At 36.2% G+C, this 17,111-nt stretch overlaps 2 protein-coding genes across 2 annotated transcripts; one reads left to right on the forward strand and one right to left on the reverse strand.

Moving 5' to 3' along the window:
• Positions 1–2,347: 2,347 nt before the first annotated feature.
• On the forward strand, positions 2,348–6,750 carry LOC136810842 (RNA-binding protein with serine-rich domain 1-like; the record flags this gene model as incomplete). Its single annotated transcript, XM_067067427.1, is given in 5 exon segments — positions 2,348–2,500; positions 3,353–3,486; positions 4,493–4,659; positions 4,831–4,887; positions 5,371–6,750. Coding segments are annotated over 5 exon segments (1,558 nt in total), but the record flags the coding sequence as incomplete, so codon positions are not given.
• A 5,375-nt stretch (positions 6,751–12,125) lies between these two features.
• On the reverse strand, positions 12,126–14,096 carry LOC136810843 (actin, non-muscle 6.2-like). The gene is made up of 3 exons (XM_067067428.1): positions 13,727–14,096; positions 13,398–13,508; positions 12,126–13,180 (listed from the first exon to the last, which is right to left on the reverse strand). Exons 1-3 carry the CDS (start codon positions 13,979–13,981, stop codon positions 12,416–12,418), a joined length of 1,131 nt encoding a protein of 376 aa, XP_066923529.1. The 5' UTR covers positions 13,982–14,096; the 3' UTR covers positions 12,126–12,415.
• Positions 14,097–17,111: the final 3,015 nt, after the last annotated feature.

The following is a 17,111-nucleotide window of genomic DNA, read 5'->3' on the forward strand; positions in this document are numbered from 1 at the left end:
CTTTAACTTATTTGAAGTAGGTAAGGTTAAAATTCTTAAGATTTTAATTATATCCTGCCCAGTTTTTTAAATTCAGTTGAAAATTTTACCATTAGAAAGAGAATATTATTGGCTTTCAGAAAATATATACTTTTGATATATAAAAATTTGTTGTTCTAAAGATATGATCAATTAAAAGAGAATGTGTCAAGAAAGGTGAACACATACCTTAAAGATTGTTTTATTTTGTCCAAAAAAAAATATTGCTGTACAATTGTTTAAATAGTTGTATCCAATCAAAAAAAAGTAAAGCACTTTCATCCAATCAGAAAGAATTTTATTGAAAAAATAACGCTTGCATCAAATCCCCGCTTTTGAAGATAAGAAAAAATTCAATTCTTAGAATCAACAATTGAAACAAATAAATTGATTGGTCGTTGTCCCCAGCGCCAGAACCATTAGTGCTAAAAATTAGGGCCAGTCTTTAACATTCATCAAATGCAGCAATCTCATTGGTTGATATTTAAAAAAGACTTTCTGATGGAGTGACTTGCAGAAGCCACTGAGAAGAAGAAACCACTTTCGTTTTTATTGCAGATTTTGATATAAACATTGCATGTGGAATACTTCTGTCAATGTGTATTATGTGTCAATTATGTAAGCATTGTATTGTTGGAATAGGAAAGAGGAAAGAAGTAAATCTAGCCTAGCCTAATTGTTGGCTGTTAGGGGCGTTAAAAGAAGATGAGAGCTTAGCAGGGCTCCGAATGGGGTTCTAGGTCCCCCAACAAATTTAGGTCCCCCCACTTTTCAGTAAGGTTCAGGTCCCAGTTGAAATGTAAAGGTTCAGGTCCCTGCAAAAAGTACTTTCAAGATAAAAATAAAACAGTAGAATATTTAAAAGCAACATTAAAACCAACCAAAAAATTATTTTTACAATTTCTTTTTCATTATAATTAACCCCCAGAACTTTTTAGTGCAGCCCTTCAGGTCCCCCCACTTTTTAGCCCCCCCCCCTGAATTTAAAAAATGAGACAGGTCCCACCCACTTTTAGGCCAATTTTAGATTTACACCCTTTTCCCAAATAAGTGGGAGGAGGCGGAGCCATGTAACTTAGTTATATCAAAAACAAAGCGCACAGATTTTACCTAGCTGATTACGAGCATATAAGCTCAAGGCAAGCGTAACGTTATGTTACGTTTGAGTGCAACACTTGTTATAGTATACTATTTTTGCTCAGAATTTCATGCTCTATTTTAATGGTATTGATCATTTTCGCTTAATTCAACTTTAAAAAATGTCAATTTTTTGCCTATTTTTGGGGTTAGGAGTTTTGCCTACGCTGTCAGTATTTTGGCCATCAAAACTTTTGCCAGGCCTAATTTGCAGGCCCCCAAAGTAAAAAATGTGTCAAAATGTCCACAAAATTTTAGTACAATACCAGTTCTCTTAAATCTATCTATATTTTAAGTATCAAAAGACCCATTATCCATACATACAAATTATAAGATTTTATGAAAATAAAAAGTATATAAAATATATAATAATTTAGCGTTAAGAGAAGACACAAAGAAATAAAGTAGCTTAAGTTGGCCAAATAATGGGATGGTGGTATGCAAAAAATTCTCTGAAACTCTTCTAGCATCTCATTACATATGTCAGCGTAGTAAAAAGTATGTTTAAAAGAGGAACGAACTGCATAAATTTCATTCTCTGCATGATTACAGGGTTCAGACAACTGAGAGAAGAAAAATAGAATCATTTTCTGCAATGATCATTTTGCTCTGTTGTACAAGGCTTGGAGTATATGTACTTCACCTCTTTGTTTAACAACCAATTTTCATCATTGTGACTTCACTGTATCAAAATACACTCAAGTCTTTAAGTATTAACAAGGGGAAAAGAAATCTTTTCAAAATCTATTTATTGGGGTGGTGGTGTCTGGAAAGTGTTTTTAGTGAAAATCTTCTATCTTCTAGTATATTGAGTTTTCTTTGCCTTAAAACTTTTCAAATGAAAAACAAATATTTTTCAGCCTTACTGAAAGTACTTTGAGAAATTTGGAGATGTGCTGTCTGTAAATCGAGTTTCAATGCAAAGCAAAGTCAATAATAAATTTGATTAATTTTGAAATGTAAATGCAGAGGTGTCTTAGCATTTCAATGCTTGTTCCATTTGTTACTTAGGTGGCATGGTAGCCAATCAAAACACAGATTTTAAAAGTTAGGGGATGCCAAGAAGAAGCTTACATAATAAACTTAGAGCGAGAATGTTTATAAATTTCTATCATCATTCTGGGAAAGTAGCTAAGAAAACCCAGGACTTCAAGGATTAAAAGTTAATTCTCATTCTCATTCTCATTTATAGGGCACGTGAAAGCAGAACTAAAGAAAAGAGCAAGGCTAAAGGCAAGCCAGAGAAATCTAGAAGAAAAAGGTCGCCAAGTCCCAAGCGAAAATCAAAATCCACAAAGGAAAGAGGAAGAGATAAAAGAAAGAGAAGACCTTCTACATCGAGCAGGTAAATAATAAGAAGTTTTTTTAAAGATACTTTAGGCGTACAAATTTTCACGAGCAGAAACTTTCGCAAGGTTGAGAAAAATCACAAAATTTACAATATTTACTTCCGCGAATTTGACAAAAAAATCTTTTTCGGGATTACAAACTTTTGCGAACGAAGGCGTAAAAATGAATATTTTCACATGAAAAAATGAACAAATAGGCTTTGAACTTTTGTCTATTGAATCATTAGGCTTTAACAGGCTAGAAAGTGCCATAAATGTTACATTTAATTCAAAGTTTGAAGTTTTGCAGATTTTCTATTTTTTCCAGAATTTTTCGCAAGCATAAACTTTAGCAAATGGCCCTTCCAAGAATTTTCAAAGACATTTACTTTCGCAAAAAGGGCCAAAATTCGCGAAAATCGTGAAAGTTTCTGCTTGCGAAAGTTTGATTTTTTATTTTCATTTTCCCTTTAGCTCTTTTGTTATGAAAAATGTACTGAACTTATTGGGAATCTGGAGACTTTAATACAATAATATTTTATAGATGTACACAATATTGTTCAATTTCAAAAAAACTTGAAGCTCTGTGTAGCTTGTACAAGTTTCTCAATTGTTTCCTTTGGTATCTGGTCATATTGATATTACTCTTTTTATAACAAGCCACCTGACCATTGTTTCAGTATGTTTCAGTTTCTGCTTGGTGCATTATAAAAAAGTTTCTACTTGACAAAGAAAAGTGTTGGCTGTTTTGGAAAAATTTTTTTCATCCTTATTCCTGTAACACATTGTTTTTTTTTTACTGCCTTACTATACTTTATTATAAATAAATAAAGACTTGTTTGAGTTTTTGTCTCGTTAATATTTTTCAGTGGTTCTTCCTCAAGTTCAAGATCTGGTTCAAGTTCTTCAAGTGATTCTTCAAGCGGATCAAGCAGAAGTTCGTCTAACTCATCAAGTTCAGGGAGCTCATCAAGTTCCAGTTCGTCTAGTGATAGTGGTAGAGGTATGACGCTTTCTTATATTTAACTATTCTAAATTATCAGATTTATCTCGTTTTGTATTTTCAGGTTTTACCAATAAATGTTCTTATTCTAGCATTTTGTTAGAATTACGGTATAATATACAGTTTCAAATGTCCTCTCTAGAAATTCCCAAATCGCAATCGAGAAGTAAATATATGTCTTTGGAGGTGGTAAATTAACCCATGACATGTGTCCATTTGTTTGTTTGTTCATCATTACTAGTTTTCTCGGGATTGGCTCATTAGTCTTTTTATGATTTTTTGCACAATGCAAAATGACAATACCCAAAGTGTGATTGAGCCTGACTTTCGAAAAAATATTTTTCGGGCAAATTTGCGTCAGAAAGTGCCTAAAAAAGGGTTAAGACTGAGTGAATTCACGTGAAATTGCTGCATTAGTTTTTATCTGATGTTTTTTACATAAAAATTGGAGGGAAAGGCTGTCTAAAAAGTGCCTGGAGTCGTTTTCGTAGGAACTTAAAAAAAATAGATCTGATCTATTTTGTTGCAGCCTCCTGCAATTTTTTTGCAATGTTTTTTTGCGTTTTTATTGCGTTGCAGAAAAGATTGCAGAGAATTTGACCTGGCTATGCTCATTTTCTTTTCGAGCGCTTGCAACATAATCTAGATTGCTCAGTGTAGCCTTAGCTTTACATTTGAAATGCTCTTTTCTATAAAAGGAATTTGTTTTGTTTTGAACTGTTTTGAAAGGAATTCGAATGTCATTAATAAATACGATCATTAAATAACAGGGTCAGGCAAGTCTGGGCAGAAATTGAAATTACTAAATGTAGATGGGCCTTAAATTTCAAAACAAAGGCTGAATAAAGTCTAAACCTGGCTCTATCCGATCTGTCAATCAAAACAAACTTATCGAGAATAAAAACATTGCTTGCGAAAACGAAAGCGACACACATAAAACAGACAGAAAACAAACAGACATACAGACTACGGCTATTAATATATAGATGATTGTTTTGTGTTTTAGACAACCGTAAACGTGGCAAGAAGGTGGTGAAGAAACCAGCCAAAGGAGCCGGAGGACGTCGAGCATCTGAGAAGGAGAAGGAAGTTAAACCGAAGCAGGAGAAAGAAAATACAAAACCTTCCAAGAAACAACAAGATGATGAACCGGAAGACACCAAAAAGAAACAGGTATGTCGTATTTCATGCACGGGAAGCTACTATCATTGACAAAGCTTTGTCTGTAGATAGTAATTCATCTAGCTGAAATCTAGTTATATATTTTTTGGTTACAAAAAGCCTTCTTTTAATGCATAAAGAATAACCTGGAGATTTTATCATTTCTTTGTTCTTCTCTCCCAGGACGAAGCGAAAGCGAAAGAAGACAATTTGAAATTGTTGAAACAACGTCAAGAAGCAGTAAGATGTGATTTATATTTGTTTGAATTACCGTTCGTATCGACTACCGTATTCTAGATTCTATAGAAACAATATAATTATTTGTTTAAAAGAACTCATCTCCTCAAGAAACTTGAAGTGCTAAAATAGCACGACCAACAGAAACTCGCTTCTTCGCTAATATCAAGCCCTTGCAATTATTTTTCTAACCTACATATAAATTAACCGTTCGTTTATTTATCTATCCAGCTTTTCTTGAGATTAGTTACCCATTAGTTTCTTCTACTTTTTGAAACAGAATGCCAAATAGCAAATGTGTAAAATGTGGTAGAGCCTGATCGTCAACATGACGGAAAACCGGTTTTGATATTTCTCAAGATTTTATCGTTCCAATTTTTTGCACGAAGATTTGATTGAGTCCGATTAAAACTTATTAAAAACTTGAGTTAAATTGTCTAACCGATACTAGCTGGTAAACCTGTTTCCTTTTTCCTTACCTCCCAGTTGCGAAATCGTAAATCTGAATCAGAGGATGAAAAAGAGAACCCTAACGAGTCGCTCAACAAAAGCATGGAAATTGAAGAAAAAACAAAACTCAAACAATCTCTCGAGAAACCTAAAGCAAAATCACCACCAAGAGAAAACAAACGACCACCCGTCACACGACGCGCTTCTTTGTCCGACAGTAGTCGAAGTCGTTCACCTCAGCAACGACGTCGCAAATCTCCGTCTCCCGTACGCAAACGTCGCGTTTCCAGATCACCTCCACGAAGAAGCCCCGTTCGACGTGCTTCCAGGAGTCCTGTTCGTAGAATTTCTCGCAGCCCAGTTCGTAGAGTATCACGCAGCCCCGTCCGTAGAATATCGCGAAGTCCAATTCGAAGAAGTAGAAGCCCCAAAAGATCGCCCGTTCGTCGAACGACAACAAACCGTCGAAAATTATCATCTTCGCCCGAACGTGCTCGCTCAGCTTCACCTGCCAATACGAAATCAAAACGTCTAGCTCTAAAAAATTTGTCAAGGAACATAAACAAAGATCATATTTTAGAAATTTTTAGTGTATACGGGCGTATTCGCTCCATAGACTTGCCATTAGATGCGCAATTATATTTACCGCGAGGACACGCTTGGGTCGAATTCGACCGCGCGGAGGATGCAAAGGATGCTTGTTTACACATGAACGGCGGTTGGATTGATGGTCAGGAAATATCAGCGAAAGAGGTTCTAACACTCGAAACTGCAAGTGGTCTCGCAAGTGCACGTAAACGGCAACCGGCTCCTGTCAACCAATCGCGACCCCGCGGTGGTCCGGCTCCAGGACGCCGCCGTTCTCCACCAGGCCGATTTAACACAAGACGTTATTCGCCTCCCGCACGACGATCGCGAAGTCCCGTTCGACGTCGTTCTCGCTCACGCTCTCCTCCACGCCACAATCGTAGGAATCGTAGAGGTTCAGTTTCAAGTGGTTCGGACTCTTCGCCTCCAAGAAGGAGAGCATCACCACCGAATCGTAGACGCAGATACAGTAATTCCACATCTGACTCGGATTGAGTTTACTTACTTAATATTTTCATTCCAGAATTAATGAGACATTCATATTTGGTTCTTGAACATCGAATCTTATGATCCCGCTCTTACTTTTTGAATAGAATGGTTTCTTATCTGTCTTCATCCAAGTCTTCATACAAACTTAAACAATCAGCAATAATTTTGGGATTTTTCATTTTCATTTTGAGAAAGTTTTAATGGAAATATCTTTAGCGTAAGCTGATCTTATTTTTTATGTGATTAATTTTGATTTTGATTTGTACAAATAAAGAAATTTCCCCCTTAGCATTAATATAGGGAAGTGTTTTATAAAACAAAGATTCCACCCAAGAGAAACTACAATTTTTATACATCATAAAACTATGCGAAACAAGCCAGGGGGTCAGTACTAAAATCCCAGACATATATATGAGTCCTAAAAGGGTTTCGAGAGTTTTCTGCGTACCACCACCCCGTTTTAGAGAAAGTGATTTTTTAGTGCCCATGTACTGAAATTTTTGGGGGACATTTTGGCACAGAGACCACCCAATTTTGGTCCTCTCTTCTCAGGACATTTTATCTTCTCGAGACCATTTTTCTCAAAAGTGATGATTTTTGCAACATATTAATTTTTGCAAAATTGATACTTTTAAACAAAATGCAAACACTTTTAACAAAGAATTGCCTTTATAAATTGCTTTTTAATTAAATCCCTCAAGAGTAATTAAGAATGTAATTACAAAATTGACGTTATGAACTTTAAAAAGACGTTAATGATATGTTGTACCAAGGAATTATTATAGACACTGGAAAAACAACTAGCTGATTTTTGCCAATTTCTCATGTACTTGTACAAGCCTTGTCCGCAGTAATGACATTATTGTTCACCCTCCTTTCACCATTAAATGATTTTTCGTAGTATTTTTTTGCAGTTCCTCATCAAAATACACTTATCCAATTCCCAAAAGAGACTTTAAGCTTTCCTCCGAGAATCAAACTCAGCTAGTTAATTGCTAATGATAGGTCGTTATGACGTTTTATATTGCGACAATAATGCAAAAACATGTATAAGAAATTGAATATTGACACCAGAAATTTTCAAACTTCAACCTTAAAAAAACCACCGTACCACCAAAAGATTTTCATACCACAGTGGAGCTATTATTAGACTCACATCTAACATATGTCAATCACACAGCTCTTCTCGGAGAAATATTGGAAAGATATTCCCAATTCAAAATTTCGTGTCATTATTTTGTTTGATTTTACTCCTCTGATGATTTCGTTCTCACACCAGATTTCATAAATGTATTCGTTTGGCATTCTAGCATTTATTTTCAAACTTTTGGCCAGCAAAAGTACGAATAGAAAAAAGTTAGAGAACTTTTTAGAAATAAGAGTATTAATCATTTTCCAAAATCAGAGTCCTTCGAGCCGCCATGACAGTTGTCCTTTGCGGACAAAGCATGTACATCTATTGTTTTCTGAAACAATGGAAATCAATACTTCGCTCTCCACCGTTTCATTTGATGTTTATCCAGATAATAAATCATAATCACCATAATAAATCCATGGTTGTACCACCTTCTTTTATAAAAAGTGTTTATGGGTAATTAATCTTTTTATTTCAAAGTTTTTCAAACTGTCCGCAAAGAATTGAACTGTTTTAAGATTTTCCGAAAAGTTTTCTAAATTATTGTATCAAAAGTTATGGCTGTTTTTTTTATGAAAAATTGGGATGGAAAATTGGTCAAAAAGCACTATTTTCAAGATTTTGACACAAATAAGCTTTTTAAAAATTTTCCGAAAGTCTATTGTTAGTTTGGTTAAAAAATGTTCAAAATCTTTTATCTTCGCCGAAAATAAGCTCCTCAAAGTTCAAATACCTGTCTTCGTAAATTACTAAATGTCTTCATTTTCTTCGTCCATCAATTTTTTTCAATGCAATTTTTGAATTTTCAGATTCAGGAATAGTTGACCTAACAGAAAATGTATAACATGCCACAGTTTTGTTGGTTTACATCAGTCAAAAAGAAAACACATAGTAAACACGAAAATTATGAAAAATTCACTATGGTCAGAGCCCTCAAAGCACTCCATCTAGACCTTCGGGCTTCATAAATCTATGGGGCATACCCGTCATCTCGCAAAACTTGTACTCCCCAAGGCCCGGGGGGGGGTACTTAGGCAAAATGAGTGCCGGGGTATGTGCGAGCCATAAGGGTACCTCTTCTTATTCCTCAAAAGTCTCTCAAAGGGTCACGATTTCCAAAAATTTTGACCAAATTTGGTGAAAATCAAACCAAAATTTGGAAAAAGTGGACCAAAATTTCGGAAAAAGTCTCTCAAAGGGTCCCAAAATCACCAAAATTTTGTCTCTCAAAGGGTCTATTTTCGATTTTCCAGAACCTATAAGAGTTACTACTGGAATCAAAGATTTATTATACACTGGATAAACTGACGATCTGATTTAAAAAAATGTTTATCAGTCTTATTTAAAAAAAGTTCTCTAGCTCTTTCTTTTTTATACATTTGCAGAAAAAAAAGTTTGAAAGTAAGGCTAGCATTCTAAGCTGGATACATTTGTGAAATATAATGTGAGTAAAACATTAATAGACAAGAAATTCAGACAAACTGCTTATAGTGACACGAAATTTTCAATTGGAAATATCTTTCCAAGACTGTCCCCAGAAGAGCTGAAATTAGCATACATAAGACTTGAGTGTCTTGGCTCCACTCCCGGGGGGGGGGGGGTACTAGGCTTGGTGAATGAGAGGTATGTGCGGACGGGACCTCCGAAAACCGACCCTTAGAGAGACCAAATTTTAGTGAAAAAGTGACCCTTAGACGAAAAATTTTCTCTGATTTTCAAAAATTTCCTACCCTTAGTGAGACTTATTTGTAATTTTTTCTCTCAAAATCAACATTTTTTTCTAAAAATCGTGATTTTCCCCACCCTTAGAGAGACTACTTTGAAATTTCCTGATTTTTGTAACCCTTAGAGAGACTTTGAAAGGTGAAAAACCCGACCCTTACCGTCCGCACATACCCAGCACCTATTTTTGCCTAAGTACCCCCCCCCCGGGGCTCCACTGTGGTATGAAAATCCTATGGAGGCACGTGGTGGCAAGGTGGTTTTTTTAAGTTGAAGTTTGAAAATTTCCGGTGTCAACATTCAATTTCTTATACACAACACGTCTTTTGCATCTTTTTCACAGCTTGAAACGTTATAACGACGTATAATTATCAATTAAGTGGAAGAATCTGACTCTCACAGGAAAGTTTCAAGTCTCTTTTGGGAATTGGATGAGTGGTTTTCGATTAGAAATGCAATAAAAATGCTTCGAAAAAACATTTAATGAGGGAAGGAGAGTGAACAATAATATCATTACTGCGGACATACATGTTTTTTTTATAAGCATTGCACTTATAAGCTAATCTAGGCTCAGATATGGGGAAAAATTAAGCATATGGCAAGCATAACTTGAGCCTACGAAAAATGTTTTTTCCTGATTTTGGCTGGAATTTTACGGATTTTTTGTATTTCCCTAAATTCATGCTTTAGATTTAAGCATCCCCTCAGGCATTTTTCAGCCTTATTAAGCTTTCGACCTAAGCATCTCTGAGCCTGTTTTCGGCTTTTTGTATGCTTATAAAAAAAAACATGTAGCTAGTACACGAGAAATCGGCAAAAATCTGTTACTTGTATATCCAGTGTATAATAAATCTTTTCTGGAATAACCTGGTAGAAGCAATGACAATCAATAAAACCTAGTTCATTGAAAGGCCAGAGGGATGCCTTATTACACCATTCTATAGGGGGGTTTCAAGGGGGTACTGAATACCGAAATATACCGGCGATTTTTTTCCCGAATTACCGAAATACCAGACACAATCAACTCCAAATACTGTCACCGAAAGCTTTTACATTTTATTTTGGGCCTATTTCCACAGATATCTGTAATTTTAAAGCCCGAAGGGCTAGATTTGCGGCTTTTATCAAAAAGTGAAGCTCATCTTTGGAAGGATTTCCTACCAGAGTCACGTGACTAAAATATGCAATTTCACCGGTTTGAGAGATGTGAAATAGCGTTTGCCGCCTCTGTTTTTTGATCTCGCGCTCCGAAAACAATTAAAATGCTAGATCCTATCCATCGGCACGAAATTTAAAAAGTCAAATATTTGCTTCACTTTTTTTTGCTGGAGAAAGCTTAAAGTTGCCTATCTAGCCCTTCGGGCTTAGATATCTGTGCCTATTTCGCGAGGTAAGGTATTTCAGCTGCAAGAATTGTTGATAAAATAAGGAGTAAGGGATACCCTATTGACCCGGGGGGGGTACGAGGGCAAGATGGGTCACGGGGATGCTCCGCTGGTCAGGGTACCTTTTTTAACCTCCACCAGTCCCAGGTAGGGTCGCAAAAACACCAAAATAGAAAAATCAGTCCCTCGTAGGGTGCCTATTTTTGGAAAATTTGGGGAAAAAGTAGTCTGAATCGCAGACCTCTACAAAACCCCAGGAGCACGAATCCGTTAGTGGATGCCAGCAGCCTAGGGAAAAAGTAGAAAATTTGAGAAAATTTTGGAATTTCAGCCCCATTCAGGGTCACTTTTTCGCAAATTTCGAGTCCCACGTACTTTAATGGGATAAATTTTCGCGGGGATTAATTTTCGCGGATTTCGCGGATTTGGGTGTCATCCGCGAAAATAAGTCCAATTGGAAATTTGAAAAAGGCCCATCCGCGAAAATTAGTTTCCGCGAAAAATTTGAATTTTTTTGCAATCCGCGAAATTTCTATTTTTATCATTTTTTATTTTTTTTTCTACATGAGGCAACCCTCGAAAAAGGTCAAATCCTCGATATGCTTGTTAGCAAAAAATCGTTTTCCTCAAAATTTTCTTCACAAATTTACAAACTTGGAAGAGGTATTGGAAAATCTTTTATCTAAAGTGATCGCTTATTGTTAAAAGCTTTTCAATGCAAGAGGGTAATCCAACTGGCTTGAAATTAAACATTTAAAAGGATATGTAAGATTTTTTCCCAAATAGGCTGTGAAAATTTAGCTCTGCATCATGGAAGTTCAAATTCAACTTTTGATAGTTGTAATACATATCTCCTCGCCCTATTCCAAAACACCCTCTTATTACTTGAAAAAAAAATTCTTAATTTTCCTGGAAAAATTTTATTTCAAAGTTTTGACCCTTATCAAAAATTTTAATTTGTACCCCAATCCGCGAAACTAAATCCCCGCGAAAAATCAGGAAATCCCTCATCCGCGAAAATTAATCCCCGCGAAATCTTAAAATTTCGCGGATGAGCTCAACCGCGAAAATTTATCCCATTAAAGTAGGGTCCATTTTTCGAACCTCAGCGGAGCACCCCCGTCGGTCGACAAAGGTAGTACCCCCCCCCCGGGCCTACACATTTATAAAAGCATTCATAAATCCACTCAAAATTATCTTTCTAATGAGGGATTTGCTTGAACTGTACAGACTTTTCAGCCTTAAATTGTTTTAATGAAATCAGCTGGGCATACAAGTTTTGAATGCTAAAAAGTCCTAAAATGGTAATCAGATAAATTGCAAATTGACAGTTATTGGTAGACTGGAAGCCTGAGTTCCATCAAAATCACCAGAAAGCAAAGTTAGGATTAATCCAGGATGAAAATTCAAAACCGAAAGTGAAAGTTTATTGAGCAAAGTCAGACATGGAAGGAAATTTAAACGAGTGAATATTGAATGTTTCGGGAAGAAGCATTTTAATTTTCTTTTATTGCAATATTCCCTAAAGTTATTATTTACATTTTTTGATTGAGATTTTACTACAAAATTTTGATTGGGGTAAACCAAGACTTCCAAGAAAGTCAAGTGCACAAAATCTGTACAAATGTTTTACAAAAATAATCGTTCAAATCAAAGTGAACAGAACAGTTCTGGTGGTAAACACTGCTTCACATAAAGAATGTCCTTTGCCTTGATGTTAATTAGCAAACGCAAGCCAAGAGCTACCAGTATGGCAATGCACTTAGAAGCATTTTCTGTGGACGATGGATGGACCAGATTCATCATATTCTTGTTTGGAGATCCACATCTGTTGGAAGGTGGAGAGTGAGGCCAAGATGGATCCTCCAATCCAGACGGAGTATTTTCTTTCTGGTGGAGCGATGATCTTGATTTTCATGGTTGGTGGAGCGAGGGCAGAGATTTCCTTTTGCATACGGTCAGCAATACCTGGGAACATAGTCGTACCTCCAGACAAGACAGTGTTGGCATACAAATCCTTACGGATGTCAACATCACATTTCATGATGGAGTTGTAGGTGGTTTCGTGGATACCAGCAGATTCCATACCAATGAAGGCAGGTTGGAAGAGGGTTTCTGGGCATCGGAATCGTTCGTTTCCAATGGTGATGACTTGTCCATCAGGTAATTCATAGGATTTCTCCAAGCTGGAGCTTGAGGCAGCAGTTTGCATTTCTTGTTCGAAGTCCAAGGCAACATAGCACAATTTTTCTTTGATGTCACGGACAATTTCACGTTCAGCAGTGGTGGTGAAGGAGTATCCACGTTCGGTCAAGATTTTCATCAAGTAGTCGGTCAAATCACGTCCAGCCAAATCAAGACGGATGATGGCATGGGGAAGAGCATAACCTTCGTAGATTGGGACAGTGTGGGAAACACCATCTCCAGAATCCAAGACAATACCGGTGGTACGTCCAGAAGCGTACAAAGATAAGACAGCTTGGATGGCGACATACATAGCTGGGGAGTTGAAGGTTTCGAACATGATCTGGAAAAGGGATAAGTCAGTTTTAAAATGTGTTCTACTTTCAAGTTCAAAGGATAGATGTGAGTAGATAGGAAGGATGTTTCAAGCTGAAACTGATGTTCTGCCATAAATTTAGATTTAAACAACAAACTACAGTATGTAATTTGTCAGAAAAGGGATAGTTCTGTTCTGGTTTAAGAGAAGGACTAATCTAATAGTACTTTTAATTAGTACTTACTTGGGTCATCTTTTCTCTGTTGGCTTTGGGGTTCAAAGGAGCTTCAGTAAGAAGGACGGGGTGTTCTTCTGGTGCAACACGGAGTTCGTTGTAGAAAGTGTGATGCCAGATCTAAATAGAAAGAAATGATTTTGTTCACAGTCGTTATCACACATAGGTCCTAAAACAGTCCCTAAAAGATATCTAATTACCTTTGGACTGCTTCCCAAAGGAAATAGAAAATAAATAGATTATAAATAACTGGAAATGTGAAGCTCAGGACACACCCACTTTCAATGAAAATTTAGATTCAAAGATTGACATTGAAAAAAGCTTGAAAATAAATTTACCTTTTCCATATCATCCCAGTTGGTGACGATTCCGTGTTCGATGGGGTATTTCAAGGTGAGGATACCTCTTTTGGATTGAGCTTCATCACCGACATAGGAGTCTTTTTGTCCCATACCAACCATGACACCTTGGTGACGGGGACGTCCAACAATGGAGGGGAAGACAGCTCTTGGAGCATCATCTCCAGCAAATCCAGCTTTGCACATACCAGATCCATTGTCTACGACAAGAGCGGCAACATCATCTTCAGCCATTTTGTAAGTTTATAAGTTTAAAGTTAGAGAGTAGATAGATACGTCCGTTTGCTGCAACCTCTGAGTTCGTTTGAACACCAGCGAGGGCGTAACTGTACGGCCTGAGTTTATACATGAAGCAGAATCCAACATTTTTGACCATATTTGGTAAAAAGAGCTTTCAACGTGCAGTTGCATTGTTTCGACCAATAAAACAACCTCAATATTCAACAATAGACACATCTAAATAGAACGATTTGAATAAATTAACTTCTCTTTTTCAGGGGGTTTGGTGAATAAATTAAGACAGTATTATCTTGAAAATACTATCTCTAAAATACGAATTATTCTTTTAACTTGAAAAATCATTATCTTATAAAGTTAAGAGTTGTTATCAAATAGAAATAATTCCTAATGTCCGCCGGTTTGGCAAAGTTCTATCAACATATTATCAAATCGTTACCCCCGGGGAAAGGAGTAGCGAAGCAATGATTTTCCCTGGACGTTATCAAAAGAAAGGAGGTGTGTCGAGATTTATCATTTCTTCCAAAACGATGCCATTTTAGCGAAACGTTGCTCGTTTTTCATCGCTTTATCTATCATAGGTCATTGGAGTGTTTGAGTGTCAGGAGTGTTTATTTGTAGAAATTTCATACTGTGCCACACACTCCCTGTCAAATCTAAATTTTCTTTCCAAATTTGCTTATAGAATTGAAATGAAAAATGGAGGGAGAGCTAGCTGAGCTGGCATGTTTTTTGAGAGAAAAAACGCGTCATAATATCATAACTTCTCTTCTGTCTAGAGTCTAGCCTGTGTAGATCACTATGATTATTTTGAAAACGGCGTGTCATAAATTATTCACGAAATGTTAGGCTTGCACGTGTGAAATTAGTGAAAGGGAAGAGAGACGCTTTCCTTTCTCGGGCATGCGCTTAGCAGTTGTTTGCAGAATGGATGTTTTGTCTACAAACATCTACAAAAAAAAAAGATTCTCAAAAATCAGATTAGCTTGTTCATTCACCACAGAATAGAAAAACGCCACTCAAAAGAATTCGAATTTAACAATGAACCCCACTTCTACTTCTATCTCTTTTTGACGTCATCGTCAGTAAATCAATTAATTTTAACGGAACCGAACCTCGCTAACGAAGGCGTGCTGGAGGAAAAAGGAAGCAAAGATTCGACGCTTTGAAAATAGAAATACTAAACCTCGGAATTTCGCCTATGAAATAAGGAGAGTTTCCTTCTATTGTTCAATTTCAAATGGTATGCCCTCTTTTTTATTAGAAAAATGTCAATCAGACTCAAAAGCCAAGAATAATATCTCAAGGCTGAACAACTGAAGGTCAAATTCAGAAATAATTCCAGAATCAATTTGAGGCTAACAAGAGACAATATTTATTAAAAAACACGGACTCCAACAATTACATTACATGTACAATCTTTTTCATAAGAACAACGAACCCTGAAAATGCCAAAAAATAATGAGAATTGTAAGAAGGAGACGCGGGGAAGGCATGTTCATTATGTAACTAGTACGTAACTCGATGAAACGAAACGATCAATTGAAACCAGTCGACAACAGAGAGGAGGTAGTTGGTAGGAGCTAAGAAAAAGATAATTTTTCGATAAAAAATGTATTTTCAAAAAGGAGAAATCTTCCAAAATAAAACCTTTTCCTTATCTAAAAATTTAACTTATTTAAAGGAACTAATACGGGAACACAAAACACTAATTACACTTTTCTAGGTCACTGAAAAATCCCCTAACCGAGCCCTGATAAGGATTAACAACTATACTTAATATTTCTCTTCAATTATCCGAACAATACAGTCTGGAATATTCACTAATGTAGGAATCTTAGCTAAAAGAGAACACAATATAGCGAATAGACGATATCGGCTTTCCGAATTCTCCCGAATGATTACCCATGATGCATTGCGCAAAAAAAATTCACGGACGATATTGACTTTCCGTTTTTTTTTGCGCAATGCATCATGGGTAATCATTCGGGGAGAATATGGAAAGCCGATATCGTCTATTGCACCACTTTTACACCCAGTAAATTTTTCAATGAACTTTTTTGTAAAACAATTTTATGAAGAAAAGGCTCAAGTTTGGTCAAAGTTTAACAAATTAGTCTTATAGCTTAGAAATGACTGAAATTATATATTCTAATTCAAGTTTAAGTCTCTCTCAAGCCATTGAATGGAGATATGGTAATAAGAGCATATTAAGAACATCTTAAGAATAATCAGCCTGAAAGTCATAACTCTGTAAAGTCGATGATGCTTTGCAGAAATTCTCATCATTTAATCAGCTTTTGAATCTAATGCTGTTTGGCAGTTCGACTGCTTGCAACAAGTAATTATCAACTGACCGTTGTGTTAAATACTCTACCTCTGATTTTAAAAAAGTGGCCTAAATATAAAGTAGAACCGGACCTGCAATCGAGGTCCGAATGATAAAATAGTCGAGGGCATTTTGTAAAATCGCTCGACTGTTTTGTTAAAAGCACTTGTTATACATTTTTGGAAAGCTAAGGGGTAGGGGAATCGAAATTACTATGTTTCCAATTTTTTTTCGGACACTTTGGTGTGATTTTCGGACAAATAAGACGGTCTCAGGCAAAAATCATAGGGTTAAAAAATAATTAAAATTTTAGCTCGAGAAAACGGAGACCTGTTGTATATTTTTGGAAAGCTCTCAAAAAATTAAGATTAGAGATATATTGCAAGTATAGGTGATTTCTGTACCTAACTCGAGATATTAACCCTTGGAAACCGTGTTTTTCAGCCAGAAACAGCTATTTTGTCCAGTTTTTGCGCTTTTTGAAGCTCAATATCTCGAGTTAGGTACTGATATCACCTATACTTGCAATATATCTCTGATCTTAATTTTTTGAGAGCTTTCCAAAAATATACAACAGGTCTCCGTTTTCTCGAGCTAAAATTCTCATTAATTTTTAACCCTATGATTTTTGCCTGAGACCGTCATATTTGTCCGAAAATCACACCAAAGTGTCCGAAAAAAAAATTGGAAACATAGTAATTTCAATTCCCCTACCCCTTAGCTTTCCAAAAATGTATAACAAAAGCTTCTAACAAAACAGTCAAGCGATTCCAAAAAATCGAACAAAATTCCCCCTAC

This window comes from Clytia hemisphaerica, unplaced genomic scaffold, assembly GCF_902728285.1.
Source record: "Clytia hemisphaerica strain Z4C2 unplaced genomic scaffold, Clytia hemisphaerica genome assembly, whole genome shotgun sequence".
NCBI classification, from domain to species: domain Eukaryota; kingdom Metazoa; phylum Cnidaria; class Hydrozoa; order Leptothecata; family Clytiidae; genus Clytia; species Clytia hemisphaerica.

Bases quoted from the DNA above. Each gene is read 5' to 3' on its own strand.
- LOC136810843 (XM_067067428.1), bottom strand. From the start codon at position 13,981: ATGGCTGAAGATGATGTTGCCGCTCTTGTCGTAGACAATGGATCTGGT. The intron at 13,509-13,726 runs GTAAATTTATTT...CTTTCTATTTAG, and splicing joins ACTGGGATGATATGGAAAAG to ATCTGGCATCACACTTTCTA. The intron at 13,181-13,397 runs GTAAGTACTAAT...TCCCTTTTCCAG, and splicing joins ACAGAGAAAAGATGACCCAA to ATCATGTTCGAAACCTTCAA.